The following is a 15,425-nucleotide window of genomic DNA, read 5'->3' on the forward strand; positions in this document are numbered from 1 at the left end:
TAAGATTCCCAACCGGCAACTCTGGACACTTGATAAACTGAAATGAGACTGTGGGCCAAGTGAAGGGGGCTGCCCAGCTCCAAAGGTTTCCTGAACCCAAGGACTTCAGAGAGAGAGAGGCATGTGAAGGAGAGGCAGAGCAAAGAGCTGACCCAGTTTTCTGAGTTTTGTATAGGTCAGTGTGTTGGGAGAGGGAGGAGGAGGTGGGTAAATTTGTGTTGGTGGGAGAGCCCAGAGTAAGGGAGATGAGACCCTTAAGATGGAGCCTTTAGCCCCACCAAAGGGCTTTACTCTGTGCACCGGAATCAATTCACCACCTGTGATGGAAGGAAACCGTTGTTTAACAGCTGCACAGCAATGCAGCACAGCTGCTTGGAGCCATATCTATCCTCTATTCAACTGAAAGTTCACGGGGAATTTGGAGTAGCTGCAAAGAATGTAATGACCTGAGCCAGAGTTTAGCTGGCACATGGGTCTAGCACCACTACTTCCTGTAGAAGTCTAATTTTGTCCTTAGAAGTCTCCAGTCCAAGTGCTGACCAAACCCAAGACTGCTGTGCTGTGCAGAGGAGATAGTAGGCCTTGATGTTGTGGCTGAACACCTTGGCGGTAGATCAAGGAGCCAGATAGGTTTTTAGAGCAGCTTGCTTGTGACAGAATGTAGAGTTGCCTAAGGCAGCGTAGACAAGGCAGGGCCCAGGCACCTCCTCAGACATAGAGAGACGGGGGGGGGGAGAGCCAGAACCTGCCGCTTGTGCTCAGAGGAGAGAGTTTTTCTAACACATCCCAAGGGAGATGTGCTGCTGATCTGCAATGATTACAGCTCATCTTGTAGTCTGATTCCAGGGCAGGGCATGTGTTTTAAAAGCTGGTAAAACTGCCACCATATTTTCCCTGACTCTGCCCAGAATTGCCACTGGTGACCCAGGCATGACATCCAGGAAGCTATCAGCAGTACCTGAACAAGATGGGACCACCCCGGGTGTCAGATGCTCCTGTGTGAATATTGCCCTGGAAAGGTTAATGAGTCTGAACAGTGGGACTTATGTAAATAGGCTGCAAAACTAGACTTGAAAGACATGGCATCTGCGAGGCCTGGAAATGCCACTTCCGGAGCCCTGTACAGCTTTGATCAGAGCTCCAAGTAATGGGAACTGAAGTTACTGTTTCCAGCCCAAATCGATCATAGACTGAGTAGAGTACAGAGAAGCACACAGGCCTCCAAGGGCCCAGGAATCTGCTGGGGTCCATTCTGTGCCAGGATCAAAGCTTCCTGTTTCGAAACCAGAGCCAGGAGCTGGTGATGTCGCTGAGCGCCGGTAGCTCCTCGGGAGGTGCTCACGGGGGCACTGCATCAGGCAGCCTTCGCGTCGCTGCCTCTGATCTCCACATTTACATCTGGGATCATTCCTCAATTTCCACATGGCCCTACTGTCACCAGCCTTTGCCAGCCCAGCTCCCGCCCAATTTAGAAAACCGCGTTTTTGTTCTAAGTCAGGGCCCGGAGGGAGTGGTTCTGAAGCAGCCAGGTTCCCCAGGATCATCAGTAATTAGTGCCATTTTGTTACTCTGCAGCCCTCCGCAGTGGTAGTTTGGGGTAAGGGATTTTCTCTTTCTAGACGTCAGCCTAGTTTCCACGCAGTGGATGATTTGGATCATGCACCTGTTTTTCTCTGTCCTTTTTACTGAAGGCATCATGGATGGTGGTGCCATCCCTCTGAGACAGTGCAGCGACTGCGTGGGAGTCGGTTTCAAAGTCCCCTGTGATGATCCTACAGGACTGACTGAGTTTAATATCAATTTTGTGTGCACAGGCTGAGTGACCATACTGGGGGCACTCAGCAATTGAGTAACACATGACGAGACTAGTTTCACAAGTGTTTTGGGGTCAGCTCCTCATTTTGTACTGGCCACTTTCTGGCGTACACAATTCCTAGAGCCCACTTTCTTTTTCAGCTTCTTGATGGGCTCTTGAATGTCAGCGTTCAGTCTAATGTGGCGCTTAGGTACACTGGATATTCCTAGTGCTTGAGAATTGTACCATCCCATGATACCTAGAGTTTTTGCTTGGCCTGACCGTGTTTCAGGTGGAAGGCACATACTTGGGTCTTGCTAGGGTTGGCATTCAGGAACTATGTGAGATAATATTTTCCAAATATCCTCAGGGAACCAGTTAGAACGTGCTCAGTGTCCTCAAATCTTTCCTATTGGGTAGCGATGCAAAGATCAACTGCATAATGAATCTTCACACATCAGGGAATTCTGGATGTCATTTGTGAAGACATGAAACAGCAAGCATGACAGCACTGAATCATAGGGCAGTCCATTCTGTGGAATACGCCACAGACTTTTCTGACCATCTCGATAGAGAAATGTCGATTCTCAGGGAGGAGATAACCTGACCATCTTGCTATTTCTCAAAATTCTTGCCAATTTCAGTAGAAGTGCACATTGGTTCACAGTGTCATAAGCAGCAGACAGATCAGCCAACACAACCACTGTAAACTTACGGGCTTCAAAGCTATCTTCGATGTATTAAGTTAGGTTCACAACTTGGCCACAGCATGAACGGCCTGAGCAGAAACTGGATTGGTCACTGTCAGCTGCTCTTCCACCATTGATTCCATTCTACCATTATCGTCTGCTCATATAGGTCGAGCAGAGTAAAGCTTTTGGGTGGTAACTCTTTGCAGAGTTAGGGTCTTTATGTGGTTTGTGCGGTGCAACCGCTTTCGCCTGTCTTCACAGCCTGGGTATCTGCATTGTCCCCAGGCAGGAAATAAAGAAGTCAAGCAGCCGCTTCTGTGCTCTCATCCCAAGGTGACATAATAGTGCATTAGATATAGCAGCATGTCCAGTTGCCTTTCCACATGTCAGGGTTTTCAGGCTGTTCTCAGCTCCTCCATGTCGAGCTGCTCAGTGTGGACTTTGCTGTCTCTAAGGAGCGAGTGCCGTTCCTGCTTGATTTGCTTTGTCCTGTCCAAAACAGACAAAAGGCCAGCTGAGCAGGAATCAGCCAGACCAACATAAATGGTCATTGAAGGACTCGGTGGGACTGCCCGTTTAAGGGCAGATGGCGCCAGCCACATCTGTGCCATAATGAATTAGCTGTTTCCAGCCTGAGGGGGTGGGCCCAAGGAGAGCCTGATGGACAGCTGGGCCTTAGAAAGGGCTGAGTGAGGTGAGTGCAACGTGGCTGTTGGAAAAGCTGGCTTGCTCATGTGTTCCTCTGGAAGGCCCTGAGCCAGGGTCTGAGCGGAAAGGGTACACCAGGGGAACAAGGGGAGAAAGACAGAGACTCTCAAAGGTAGCACAGAAAGGGCTGGGAATAGTGGGCTGAAAGAATCTTTGTTTTTTTGGAGATTTCTTGTGTTGTGCCTTGGCTGGAGGGTGAAGACATCTCCACAAGTGCCTAGTGTGTGGAGAGCTGAGGAGACACATTTTGGGGAGCGCCTGCAATGCAACATTTGGCCAGCAGGGGGTGCTACAGTGTGGCCATATCCACTTACGCTGCCCCTGCACTTGGCAGCTCTAATTGAGTTCAAAAAGCAATCAGCTTGTTCCTACTATACCTGCAAGTTAAATAAATTCTCCCTTTGGGCAGCTCTCAGTAGTATGGTTTAATCTGTGGCTTCTATTCAGTCCATAATGGACTATTTCCTTTCCTCTTACCGCTGGGTCTGTCCCTCTCCTCCTTTAAGCACTCCTGGGTTTCTCTGATTCTCACGTACAAGTAGAGCATAAAACGGTATTCAGCCATCCTGTGTGAGTGTGGCCTAGGAGCTGGAGCACTGGCCTGGGCCTTGGGAGAGCTGGGCTCTAGTCCTGGCTCTTCCACTGGCCCGCTGGGTGACCCTGGGCAAGTCACTTCCCATCTCTGTGCTTGTCTTCTCGTGCATAAGATGTGGACAGTGATGCTGACCTGCTTTGGGAAGCGCTTTGAGATCTGCAGGGAAGGTGCTGTAGAAGAGCTGGGTGGTGGTGTATTACTGTTGAGGTAAAATGGTTTCTGAAGGTCTAACGAAATTATGTTTTGGTAAGAGACCCTCCTTCCCCCTGGGACCTCAATCTTGTCCTCACTCCGCCAACAAACACAGCCTCCCTTTGAACCCAGGGGGCCATTCCCTTTTCCATCTTTCTGTCAACATAGCTTTTATTATAGCTACTGGTGCAGCGAGGGGGCTTAGTAGGCTGCACGCCCTTGTGTCTGACTTCCCTTAACAGGGCAGAGTGGTCATTCGTTCTGTATCCAGAGTTTGTGCCCAGGGTGAGAACTGACTTTCACCTAATCAAACCTTGACTCTGCCAGTAATCTTTCCCAGACTTTACTCTCACCCTAGGGACTGGAGGCTGGTGGATGCTAAGAGGGCATTAGTCTTTTATTTAAATAGGTCAAAATAACGTAGAAAGTCACCGAGATTTTCTCTGTTTTATGGAGACAGTCACAAGGGCCAGGGCATTACATCTCAGTGCCTGTCCAAGTGGACTAGACCCTGAACTGTCACCAAAGTCCCTGATACCCAAGGGACTCAAAACCCTTTCAGCCAGGGATAAGGCAAACTCTGGCTTTTTTGAGACGTATCCCAACAGATCTGTAGAGTGCTTCTTGGAGCTCAGACCACACAGTTACCAGACACCACTCAGTAGACATGGGATCTAGATCACACGCCCAGTATGGCAGAGTGGTACTACAGTCTCTCATCAACTAGTCCTCCTCCTCCTGCCATCCTGGGGAGGATGCATTGCCTGCTAAGCTCCCACAAGTGGCTGTGTACAGAGGCCACTGGAAGAAGAAATGGAGGATACTCACCAGTAATTTGAGTTTCTTCTAAAGAAGCCTGTACAGATCCATGCTCCCTGCTCAGCCTCCCCACACCTCAGAGTCCTGTTACCATCTGCTGGGCTCCAGGCATGCAGAGAAAGGAGCAGAGGTGATTGGAGCATGGTGCCCCCGTTCATAGCCTTGTTCCTGGACAGTTAAAAGCCACAAGAGTGCTGCAGCAGGCACTACCGTTGCTAGAGGTTCCCACCAGCCCAGCTGCACCCAGTAGTGGGAACGTGCAGAGTGTTCCAGCAGGTGCTACGTAACATAACCTTTCCTGACTTCATTAACTTCATCCTGCCACTGCAGACTCTCTGGAGCGAGCTGGTGTCTCTGCTCCACACGCTGAGAGCCTTGTCGTGTCTTTCTGAAGCATGTGAACACATTTACTCCCACCCCTCAATAGGACTGCAAGAACCAGCAGCAACAAATCAAAACCTCATGGGGTCCATCCCCCCGAGAAAAGAGGTGCACCCATTCCTGTTTCCAATGAGTGACACATGGCGGGTTGGGGAATAGTGATGGAGCCTCCCAGGCACTGCCCGGGACATGTCTGAAAAGCCCTTACGTTAAAAGGAACTAGAGGTGTGAAAGGGAGGTTTTACCCTCCCTCCCTTGTCACACCACGAGCAGGAGGAGCCGGCCACAGGGAATGAGCCATGAGCACGGCCGCGCTAATGCCTCATCCCCACAGAGGAGATTTAAAGGAGGATGCCAAGCGAATGGAAATGATTCTGTGAATCTGCAGCGCTGTGCGAGTAAATTACCCCCTGCTTCCTTTCTGCTCCAGCATGACTGGTACCAGGCAATTACAATCATTATCTGCTAGAGCGGTATTGAGTGGTGACAGCAGCCAGACCCTTCTCCTTCCCCTTCTGCCATCACAGCCATTCTCCTCCTGTCCACCATCATGTGAGCTCGTGCTTCTCAACTTGCCATGGCCCAGACACTAGGCAGAACGTGGTGACGGGGATCTGAAACAAGGCAGATGAGAAAATGAACCCAGAAGGAAATAGGAATGACATGAAGTTTTCTTCCCCGTGTAAATAGCATTTACTGTGGCCTCTTAACGCTCATGATTCAGGGTTTCAGATTTTAGTAATTGCATTACCTTGAAACTGAGCTAATAAGGTGCATTTGGGATGTTGGTGAATGTGTCCCTCTAGAAATGCATGCTGTTCTTACTCTCGTTAAATCGCAGAGCTGGGAAACTGCTGCTGAACAATGCTGTGGCTATTTGGTTGCATCTTTCAGTAATTTTGCTTTGGCTGATAGCCCTTTTGAGTTTGCTTTCCATGAATCTTGTGTTGAGCAAGTTTATTGGCAAGAATGTCACAGAAACAGGGAACCTGAGAGAATAGTCATAGGATACGAATGTTTAACCTTGAACGCAACTGTTCATGTGCATCCAATCAGGGAACAGAATCAATAAAACATGACCTGTGAATCCAGTCAGAAATAACCAGCACCGCTCCGATTTTGGATCCGAAGTATTTGCAGCAAGCTGTTTGCACACAATCTATGGGCTGTCAATTAATCGCTAATAAAAAACAAACAAAAAGCCTGTAAACTGCTCACAGGCCATTTCTGAACAACAAACAACAACAACAAAAGAATCTAGGAACATAGGAATTGGCAGCTTGAATTGGTCCTAAGGTCCATCTAGTCCACTGTTTTATCTCTGACAACAACCAGCACCAGATGCTTAAGAGGAAAAGCATAGGAACCCCACAGTAACAGATGTGGGGTAAACTGGTCCCCTCACAGGCCTCATTCTGGTCTCTAATAGTAAGTAAGATACTGGATTAACCCTGAAGCTTGAAGTCTAATATCCCTTCCACACTTTTTGTTATAATTAATGACAACTGTGGATATTCTTGTGATCCATATAAATGTCCAGTTGCTTTATGAACCTTACGAGGTTATTGGTCTCAATTACGTCCTGTGGCCATGAGTTCCACTGTCTAATTACACATTGTGTGAAAAGGTATTTCCTTGTATCAGTTTTGAATTTACCCCCTTTTGGCTTTATCGAATGTCCCCTTGTTCTTTTGTTAGGAGAAAGTGAGAACAAAAAGCTCCCAATCTTCCTTCTCTAGACCATTTATTATTTTATATGCTTCTATCATGTCACCTCTTATTAGTCTCCTGGCTAGCTAAACAATTGCAGTCTTTTCAATCTATCCTTCTCTGAACTCCCCCACCCCCGGCTGTATCCTTCTGAGTGGGGTGACCAGCACTGCACACGCTGTCTCGGTGAGGGAATACCATTCAGTTATGTAATGGCATTATAATACTTTCTCCAGTCTCCATCCCATTCCTTATGCTTCCTAACATCTCTTTTGACCAGATAAATTAGTGAAATAAATTACTTTCTGAATTATTTACTCCACCATATTAACTAGTTTATGTTAGTAAAGCATTTGGAAGGTGTAAGCTGCAAGCTAAGTGTTATGTATAAATCTTTTTAAAATTGGTTAATCCACTTTATTTACCTCAATAATATCCTGCAGCAGTGAGTTCTAGAGGTTAGTTATATGCTGCAGAACAAACAAAAGTCTTTTTCATTGTTTAAAATATGCTGCCATTAAAGTCACACAAGAGAGAACCAAGACGACGAAGGAACTCTGGGTTTTGGATCGGGCCCAAAGAAAGAAGTGTTTGGCTTAATTTTAGGAGGGGATTATGTTTGCGATTTTCAGCTTCAGAGCCATGGATATGGGGCCTGATTCTCAATATTAAGATGCAGGGCTGGGTTTACACCTTATGCGCCCCTAGGCCCAGCATCTTCAGCACCACCCCCTACAACTGACCTTTGTGTTGCACACCGTTTTAGAGAGGTACGGTGCTCCTAGCATGCCGGCGCCCCTAGGCACATGCCTGCTGTGCCTCGTCGGCAATCTGGCCCTGTTAAGATGTTGAAGGGAATGCTGGCACCCGTCTAAAGCAAGAAATGAATCCCTGTGAGCTGGCAGGGGGTGTAACACACTGTCTCTCTTTCCCCAGGTGAACGGCAGTGATGGCCTGTTTAAATATGAGGAGATTGTCCTAGAAAGGGTAAGTGCGATGTTGGCGCTTTCCAAAGCGGTGTCGCTCTGAGCGCTGTGGGTCACCATGTGGGTTTGCTTATGCAGGACAGCAGAGCACCAGCACAGGCTGACCACACACAGGTTGAAAAGCAGGATTTTCCTGTGCACTACACAGTCCCCCCAGCAATCTGCCACTCATTCACCCAGCTGGCCACTTGATACATGCATGCAGGCACACAGGATGCATGGAGTCTCACACACACACACACGTCTGCTCGTGCACAAGTAGGTGGAATCTCTGTCTCCCACACACACAGATGCACGCACACACACACACACGGTGGAGAGTAGCTAAGGTCAGAAATCTGCAAACAGGCACATGCAGTCAGCTGTACCCTTTTCTGCCCTGTCAGCTCGTTGCGTATCACTTCAAGGTATTAATCACAGTGATATTAACCAGCAGAGACAGGTTTTCTAGTAAACTGGGTTGGAATGGGGGGAATTTCTGCCTGGGCCTTCTCCTCGTCTCTCTGTGAGCTACAACGGCACAGGGCTGATGGCATACACTGTACAGATGAGAGCTAAAATTAGCTCCCACACAGGAGCTTGTACTAGGGTGAGCTGGGACTTTCAGCAGAACATGTATCTCTGCCACACATTAATTCCTTACATCCTCTGCGCGGGTGAGTCAGGCATTGCTCCAGGCCCTGCGTGGGAGGGCAAGTACTCCGTCCTGGAGCCTGTGCTGTGGCGAGCCAGGGAGCAGACTTTCCCTGGAACGCCCAGATGAGTAATGACAGTGGAGAGAGGCTGTCCTTCAGCAAGGCAGGAAGAGGGCTCCCTCAGGACTGGGCAGGCTCAAGGGAGACCGGTTTTCTCAGCTCCCTAGAGTGTCAAACAAAGGGCCAGAATCTGCCCTCAGACATACAGGCAGCTCTGCTGAAGGCCATGGGATCTGCACACCGAGGCCAGAATGCTGAGCTCTATAGCACGGTTGTATTAAACTGCCCCCTTCCTACACCATGAGGGGCTCACTCCAGGAGCATGAGGATAAGGGCTGAGCCCCTGCCTCGCCCCGGCAAAATGATATGTTGCATGTGAGAAAGCAAGTGGCTTATTTTGATGGGTGCTTTTGGAGCCAAGGTGGACAGGGTGCCAGCCTGTGCAGGTCTCTACACCACAGACCAATGACAAAATGTCCTGATACTCCAGGGTACCAGCTAACCCCCTTTCTTCCAACCACCGTTTGCCCAGGGGTCCCTTCGTTCAGGTAAAGCTGGGTTTTGCTCAGTTTTTATGGCATGTCATGGCCTGAAAAGACATACTGGCATTCCGATACCATGTAGGGTCAGGAATGCATAGGACATAGCATCAGGATGTCACCACACATACTGGGAAGCCACTCCTGGCTCTGTGGTAAAGCTGGTGAATGCCAGGCTCAGGCTGGACAGGACAGCAACAGCTTTATGGCCATTGTTTCATTTGCACGGCACCTACTGGCAACAGCAGCCATGCGGGTTTCAGCCCATGGGCCCAGGCAGTCCCAGTGAACTGTGTGTCCGGGCTTGGCTGGGGTTCACACCTCAATAGTGAGAAGACAGTGAGATTTTCTTGCAGGTGGGTATCCAGCTGACTCCAGGGTAAAGGGATACCCTCTGGTTATTCTCTTGTAGAGACCTTGACTTCCCTGCTACACCACTTCTCATGAGGGATGCGCACAGGGGCACACTAACATGAGCAGAGCGACACTAATTCGCACAAGTGCCAAGGCAAATCCCGTTTTGAGTCCTCTGGAAACATAATCACCTTGGAGTACTTGTATTGGTCTCTTCAGCTGGTAGATCCAGCAAGGCCAGAGGCTATTCCAGGGCTGCCTACGGCAGTGACCAATTTCCTGCGTTACCGAGCTACACCCCCATGAGTCCATAGCAGAGGAAGACAAACCTTGTAACTCTGCTTTTCTTGGCCTACAGACGTCTCCCTCTTCTCCTCTGCTTTGTATCGTGGGGGGTTATCCAGGGACAGAGCCTCCCTCCACCCACCCTTCCGCAGTGCTTTATGGCTCGGGAGCGAGCTGCGTGGATGTAGGTAGTGACACTTCCGATTACACTAGAGTTAGGCTCCAAAGTGGAGCCACAGTACAGTAAGTAGGACAGGTCTGAGGTGATTTCCCCCTCCTCCACCATGGCAGAAATCTAGGAAGCGCCTTTCTCGCTGGGGGGAGCGACAGACTCTGCAGGCCCCTAAGAGCCCAGCACAGTTTAGCAGCCCCTGGGGCATACAAGCCCTCGCGCAGATCAGCAGGTGTTATCGCTCTGAGTGCCATTTTTGTCAGATTGTCAGTCTGGATGTAGCTGTATGGAGCACAAGAACCCCCCCCCCTTTTCCTGGACCAACTACTGCCCATTCTTGGCCACGCTCAGAGGAGGGGTCAGACCCCCATGCATTGTGGATCCTCTCCATAGCATTCCACACAGTTGTCCCTGGAATGCTGCTGTCTCACCTCAGAGACATGGCAGGGGCAAGCAGGATCGCACTGAGATCAGGTCGCTTGTTCCTCTCCAGCTGCACAGGGGGTCACGAAGGGCACCTGCTCCTACATCTCCTGAGCCCCCATCCAGGGAGCCCCACAAGGATCCTTCTGTCTTTCCAACAGCTGTGAGAAGCCACTCGAGGAGATTATGAACAGAGTGGACTGAGGTGCCAGCCACACAGAGGCAACAGCAGCTTTACATCCCCTTCACAGCAGACAAATAACCCCAGCGCTCCAGGGGCCTGGCGAGATCAGCAACTGGCCAAAGCTTAGTCCTGGAGACGCATGGGTGGTGCTGGTCGGGAGAGGGAGGTACCTGGAACTCTCTGCCTCTACAGTGTTCCTCCAGTGAGCCATCCGCCCTCCCACCAGGAAGACAGTCCACAGCTCTGGTGGCCACCAGGACCTGCAGTGCAGTTGGAAACCCAGACAACCCAGGGTGTGACAAGCACTCCTTGACACCCGTAGCTAGCAAGAAGACTGCCCTGTTCTGCCGGATTCGGACCTAGCCCCCGGGCACCACCTATTGCTGACCTCACATGCTGATCGCTGTCACTCTAAGCTATTCTTGTACTAGGCTGGCTGCTTCAAAAGCTGCAGCCAGGTCAGAACACAGCAGGAGGTGAGTTTCTCTGTAGGTTCTAGAGACCGAAGGGCAGATCCTGCCCTGGCTTACCCAGGATTTACTGAGTATTGCTCAATCCTGTTCACATGAAGTCCCTGACACGAGGCGGCGTGAGCCCCATGGTGGGCACCGCTACTCCGCAATAGCCACGAAAGTTCTTCCCTAGCAGGAAGGACGGGAGCTCTCAGGGAGTTTGTTTAGTAAGGTTAAAAATCTCTCTCTAAACAACAAGCCTGCAGCCCCTCAGAAAGCCGCCATGCCTCGCGCGGTCCCCGGGGGCAGCCCCTCGGAGAGCCGCCGTGCCTCGCGCGGTCCCCGGGGGCAGGCTGGAGAGTTCTCTGCGCCTGCTCTTGTGTAGGCTACCAAAGGGAAGTGAAATGGCTCTAAGATATTTTATTGGAGCCAAGTTCTCAGCTCACAGTATGGGTTGCCCCATCATAGTTAGACAATTAATGGTTCAAGTCCTGGGACAATGATCCTATACCTTAGAGCAACCTTCTCCTTTACTAGCACAGCTTCCCTGGGGAATGGACTCAAGACAGCAATGAAGGAGGCTCCAGGGGCTAGTAAAGCACTCTGCAGCTTTCCCAAGACTGACCATAAAGCTGCTGGAAGTCAGCCAAAAGGAGGGAGGGTAACCCCAGAGCAGGAGAAGCAGCTTTTATTCTTCTGGAACCAAAGGTTACCTGTCATGTGCCTGCTTGTCAGAGCCAGTTTCCAGCCCACAGAACAGCAACCAGGAGCCTTTCAGAGCACAGTGGGGAGGAACATTTCAACACCTCCTGCACTACCTTGACATCCTACAAATAACTGGAAATCATATGCAAATGTTATTGTATAGAATTCAGCTGCTCTCCCCCCAACATCTCTCTGCAAGCCAAGGGGAAAAAGAGTGGCTTTTAAATTGGTCTAGAAAATCTACAATGTATGGAAGAGATTAACCTTTTCCAGGGTAACAGATTTTGCAGCTTCTATTCTCAGTGTAGGATGATACCCACATGAACAAGAGGAGTTCGTTCAGTTTTGGATTGATCTCCCTCAGTCAGATGGGATAAGAAAAGCCAAATTTTATGGAAAATCTCAATTTTATAATCCATGAGATTGCTAGATCACCTGTCGTTCACAGATTGCATACCTCAATCCAGCCAACTCATGTTGGATTCCTTCTATTCATGCTGCACAGAAGCACTCATTGCTTTTGGTTTTTCTCCAGCATCTTGTGTAGTTTTCAAACGGATTCACTGTGTGAGCTTGGCCAATTCACTTTGTTTCTCGATGTCTTAGTTTCTTCATCTGGGAAATGGGGTAGTCATGGTATGGACACTTACCTCAGGGCTGTTTTGAGACAATGTCTATATAGTGCTTTGAACATGTTAAATCATAGAAGAATCATAGAAGGTTAGGGTTGGAAGAGAACTCAGGAGGTCATCTCGTCCAATCCCCTGCTCAAAACAGGACCAACCCCAGCTCAATCATCCCAGCCAGGGCTTTGTCAAGCTAGGCCTTAAAAACCTCTAAGGAAGGAGATTCCACCACCTCCCTAGGTAACCCATTCCAGTGCTTCACCACCCCCCTAGTGAAATAGTGTTTCCTAATATCCAACCTAACCTCCCCCACTGCAACTTGAGACCATTACTCCTTGTTCTGTCATCTGTCACCACTGAGAATAGTCGAGCTCCATCCCCTTTGGAACCCCCCTTCAGGTAGTTGAAGGTTGCTATCAAATGCCCCCTCACTCTTCTCTTCTGCAGACTAAACAAGCCATATGATGGGTTTGTTGTAATGTCATAGAAGTGTTCACTGCATGTTTGAAGAGCTGATACATTGGATGAACCCAGTTGTTTACAGTGGGGAGAAGAAGAAGAGTCTCGGATTACCACATCATGAAAACTAAAGAGCAACTGGTACAGCTCATGGAATCTCCAGGCAGCGGTTTGCAAACTCTCAGCTACGGGGTTGTATTCAAAACCCTGGGCCCTATTCCACCTTACGTTTCTTGGCTTATTGGCATTCCCCAGAAAAGGATCTATCTAGTCCTCTGAGTGTTCTTGTCCATCTCACCAGGTCTCTTCACAAGTGATTCTTCAAGCCCAGCTGTTTAAAGAGAGACCTCTAGCAGACAATGCCAGTGCTTGTCTGACATTGATGGGATCCATCTGAGGGGCTAAGCACACAATCACCGCATTGATAGCCTCAGTTCTCTCGGGTCCTGGGCCACAGAGGTGACCCAGAGTCCAAGGTCTCCCTTGTGAGAAATTCATGAGAGGGCGAGACAAGATGTCGGCCTTTCTGTGTGAGGAGAAAAGGAGAAAATACGCTTTTCTAAGGCAGAACAGCAAAACAAGGTGGTCTTGTCCACTTCAACCCTGTGTAGGAGAATAGAAACTTAATCCGAAGTCCTGTCACCAAACAAGGCTGCTGCAAACAAGAGCCATGCTGCTGGGTTTTTGACAGAGGGATGGGGCATGGGCAGCAGATGCCTTAGGCACTAGGATATGGCAGGGAGGGGTGCGGCGTAAGAACCCCAGTTGGATGGTCAGCACTGCCCGCATGGTTTCTCACCAAGAAAGGACAATGCCCAAGTCACTTAGTTTCAGTGTGTCAGAAAGGAGGACCCTGCATAACGTGATTCTGCACTGTCCCCCGCTCTCTTGCCCCAGGCCCATAATAGATCTGTGTGTTCACCTGGCCATTCCAGGGTTCTCTGTAATTCCTACTCCGACGCAGAGACCGGGGGCCTGTTCTCCACCTGTTCGCACCAGTGTGCCTCAGGAATAACTTTGCCGAAGTCAGTAGTTACCTCAGTGTAAACTGGTGCATCTGAGAGAATCAGAGTCCAAAAATCGCATTTCTGGAGTTCTTCAGGGAGCGCACACACTTTCCTCTGGGCTCGAGAGAGAAACAGAGGGAGGCGGGGAGGTCTCTGTGAGGTTTCTGCTCTAAAACCCTCTCGCCTAGCACTGGCTCTGTGCCAAGCCCCTGTGCAGGTGTTCTCTCCTGGGCGGCACAGGAGATTCCCCGTGTCATCGGATCAGACATGTTGGTACCAGCACAAGCCGTGGTTCTCTCCCCTGGCAGATACTGGGATCTACTCCTTGGAAGCTGGCACTGGTGGTAGCTTTACCCTGGCTCCGGCTGTCAGCAGAGACATGGCTCCTGGGAGGGAGAGCTCTGGCTCTGAGCGTCTCCCATTCTGCTGCTCCACCTTCTCAGCACGCCTTGCTGGAGTATCCGCGCAACTCACATCGCGTGCACGAGCCTCTGTAAACCACTGTCCTCTCAGCCTGCCTGAGAGCCAGGGGGACCTGGATGAATCCAGATTCTGCAAGCGCGACTGTGCCATCCTGAGAGTTGCTGGTCTGGGAGGGGTTCGCTGGCATGGCACCATCAGAGCGGGGAGGGCGGTGCCCTAATTCGTCCTCTGGCCTGGGGCGTGTACAAGCTCCAAGGGAGCAAGTTCCCTCCTCAGAAAGGCTCCCTGTGTTTTGCTTTTCCCCAGGGTAACTCTGGCCTTGGCTTCAGCATTGCAGGGGGAATTGATAATCCCCATGTTCCTGATGATCCAGGGATTTTTATCACGAAAATCATCCCTGGTGGAGCTGCGGCGATGGATGGCCGCCTAGGGTGAGTACCTGAAAACTGCTGTCCCGGCCTGAGCACGATGCAGTGGGGTCACGTGGCAGCAGCTCGATGTGGCTTTAATGCCGCACAGGTCGGTGTTCCCGGCGCTCGCTTTCCCAAGCCCAGCAGATAGGCAGACTTGAAGCACAGGGTTAGTACGCAGGGCTTTCCAGCCATGCGGAACTGGCTCCCCCAAGCAGTGAGTTGGTGAGTCTCAGCTGAGTCTCATAGACCTTAAGGTCAGAAGGGACCACTACGATCATCTAGTCTGACCTGCACAAGGCAGGCCACAGAATCTCACCCACCCACTACTGTAACAAACCTCTCACCTCTGTCTGAGCTATTGAACTCCTCAAATCATGGTTTAAAGACTTCAAGGTGCAGAGAATCCTCCAGCAAGTGACTCGTGCCCCAGGCTGCAGGGGAAGGCGAAAAACCCCCAGGGCCTCTGCCAATCTGCCCTGGAGGAAAATTCCTTCCCGACCTCAAATATGGCGATCAGCTGAACCCTGAGCATGTGGGCAAGACTCATCAGCCAGATACCAGGAAAGAATTCTCTGTAGTAACTCAGATCCCACCCCATCTAACATCCCATCACAGGCCATTGGGCCTATTTACCGCTAATAGTCAAAGATCAGTTAATTGCCAAAATCATGTTATCCCATCATACCATCTCCTCCATACACTTATCGAGCTTAGTCTTGAAGCCAGATAGGTCTTTTGCCCCCCACTGCTTCCCTTGGAAGGCTGTTCCAGAACTGCACTCCTCTGATGGTTAGAAACCTTCGTCAGAGA

At 50.1% G+C, this 15,425-nt stretch overlaps 1 protein-coding gene across 1 annotated transcript in view; it reads left to right on the top strand.

Moving 5' to 3' along the window:
* DLG3 (discs large MAGUK scaffold protein 3) overlaps positions 1 to 15,425 on the top strand; it is a 177,184-nt gene that overhangs the window by 90,531 nt on the left and 71,228 nt on the right. The window contains 2 exon segments of the mRNA XM_043522989.1: positions 7,829 to 7,879; positions 14,509 to 14,633. Of these exon segments, the coding sequence (XP_043378924.1) occupies positions 7,829 to 7,879; positions 14,509 to 14,633 (176 nt within the window).

Source organism: Chelonia mydas, chromosome 9, assembly GCF_015237465.2.
Source record: "Chelonia mydas isolate rCheMyd1 chromosome 9, rCheMyd1.pri.v2, whole genome shotgun sequence".
In the NCBI taxonomy this organism is placed as follows: Eukaryota; Metazoa; Chordata; order Testudines; family Cheloniidae; genus Chelonia; species Chelonia mydas.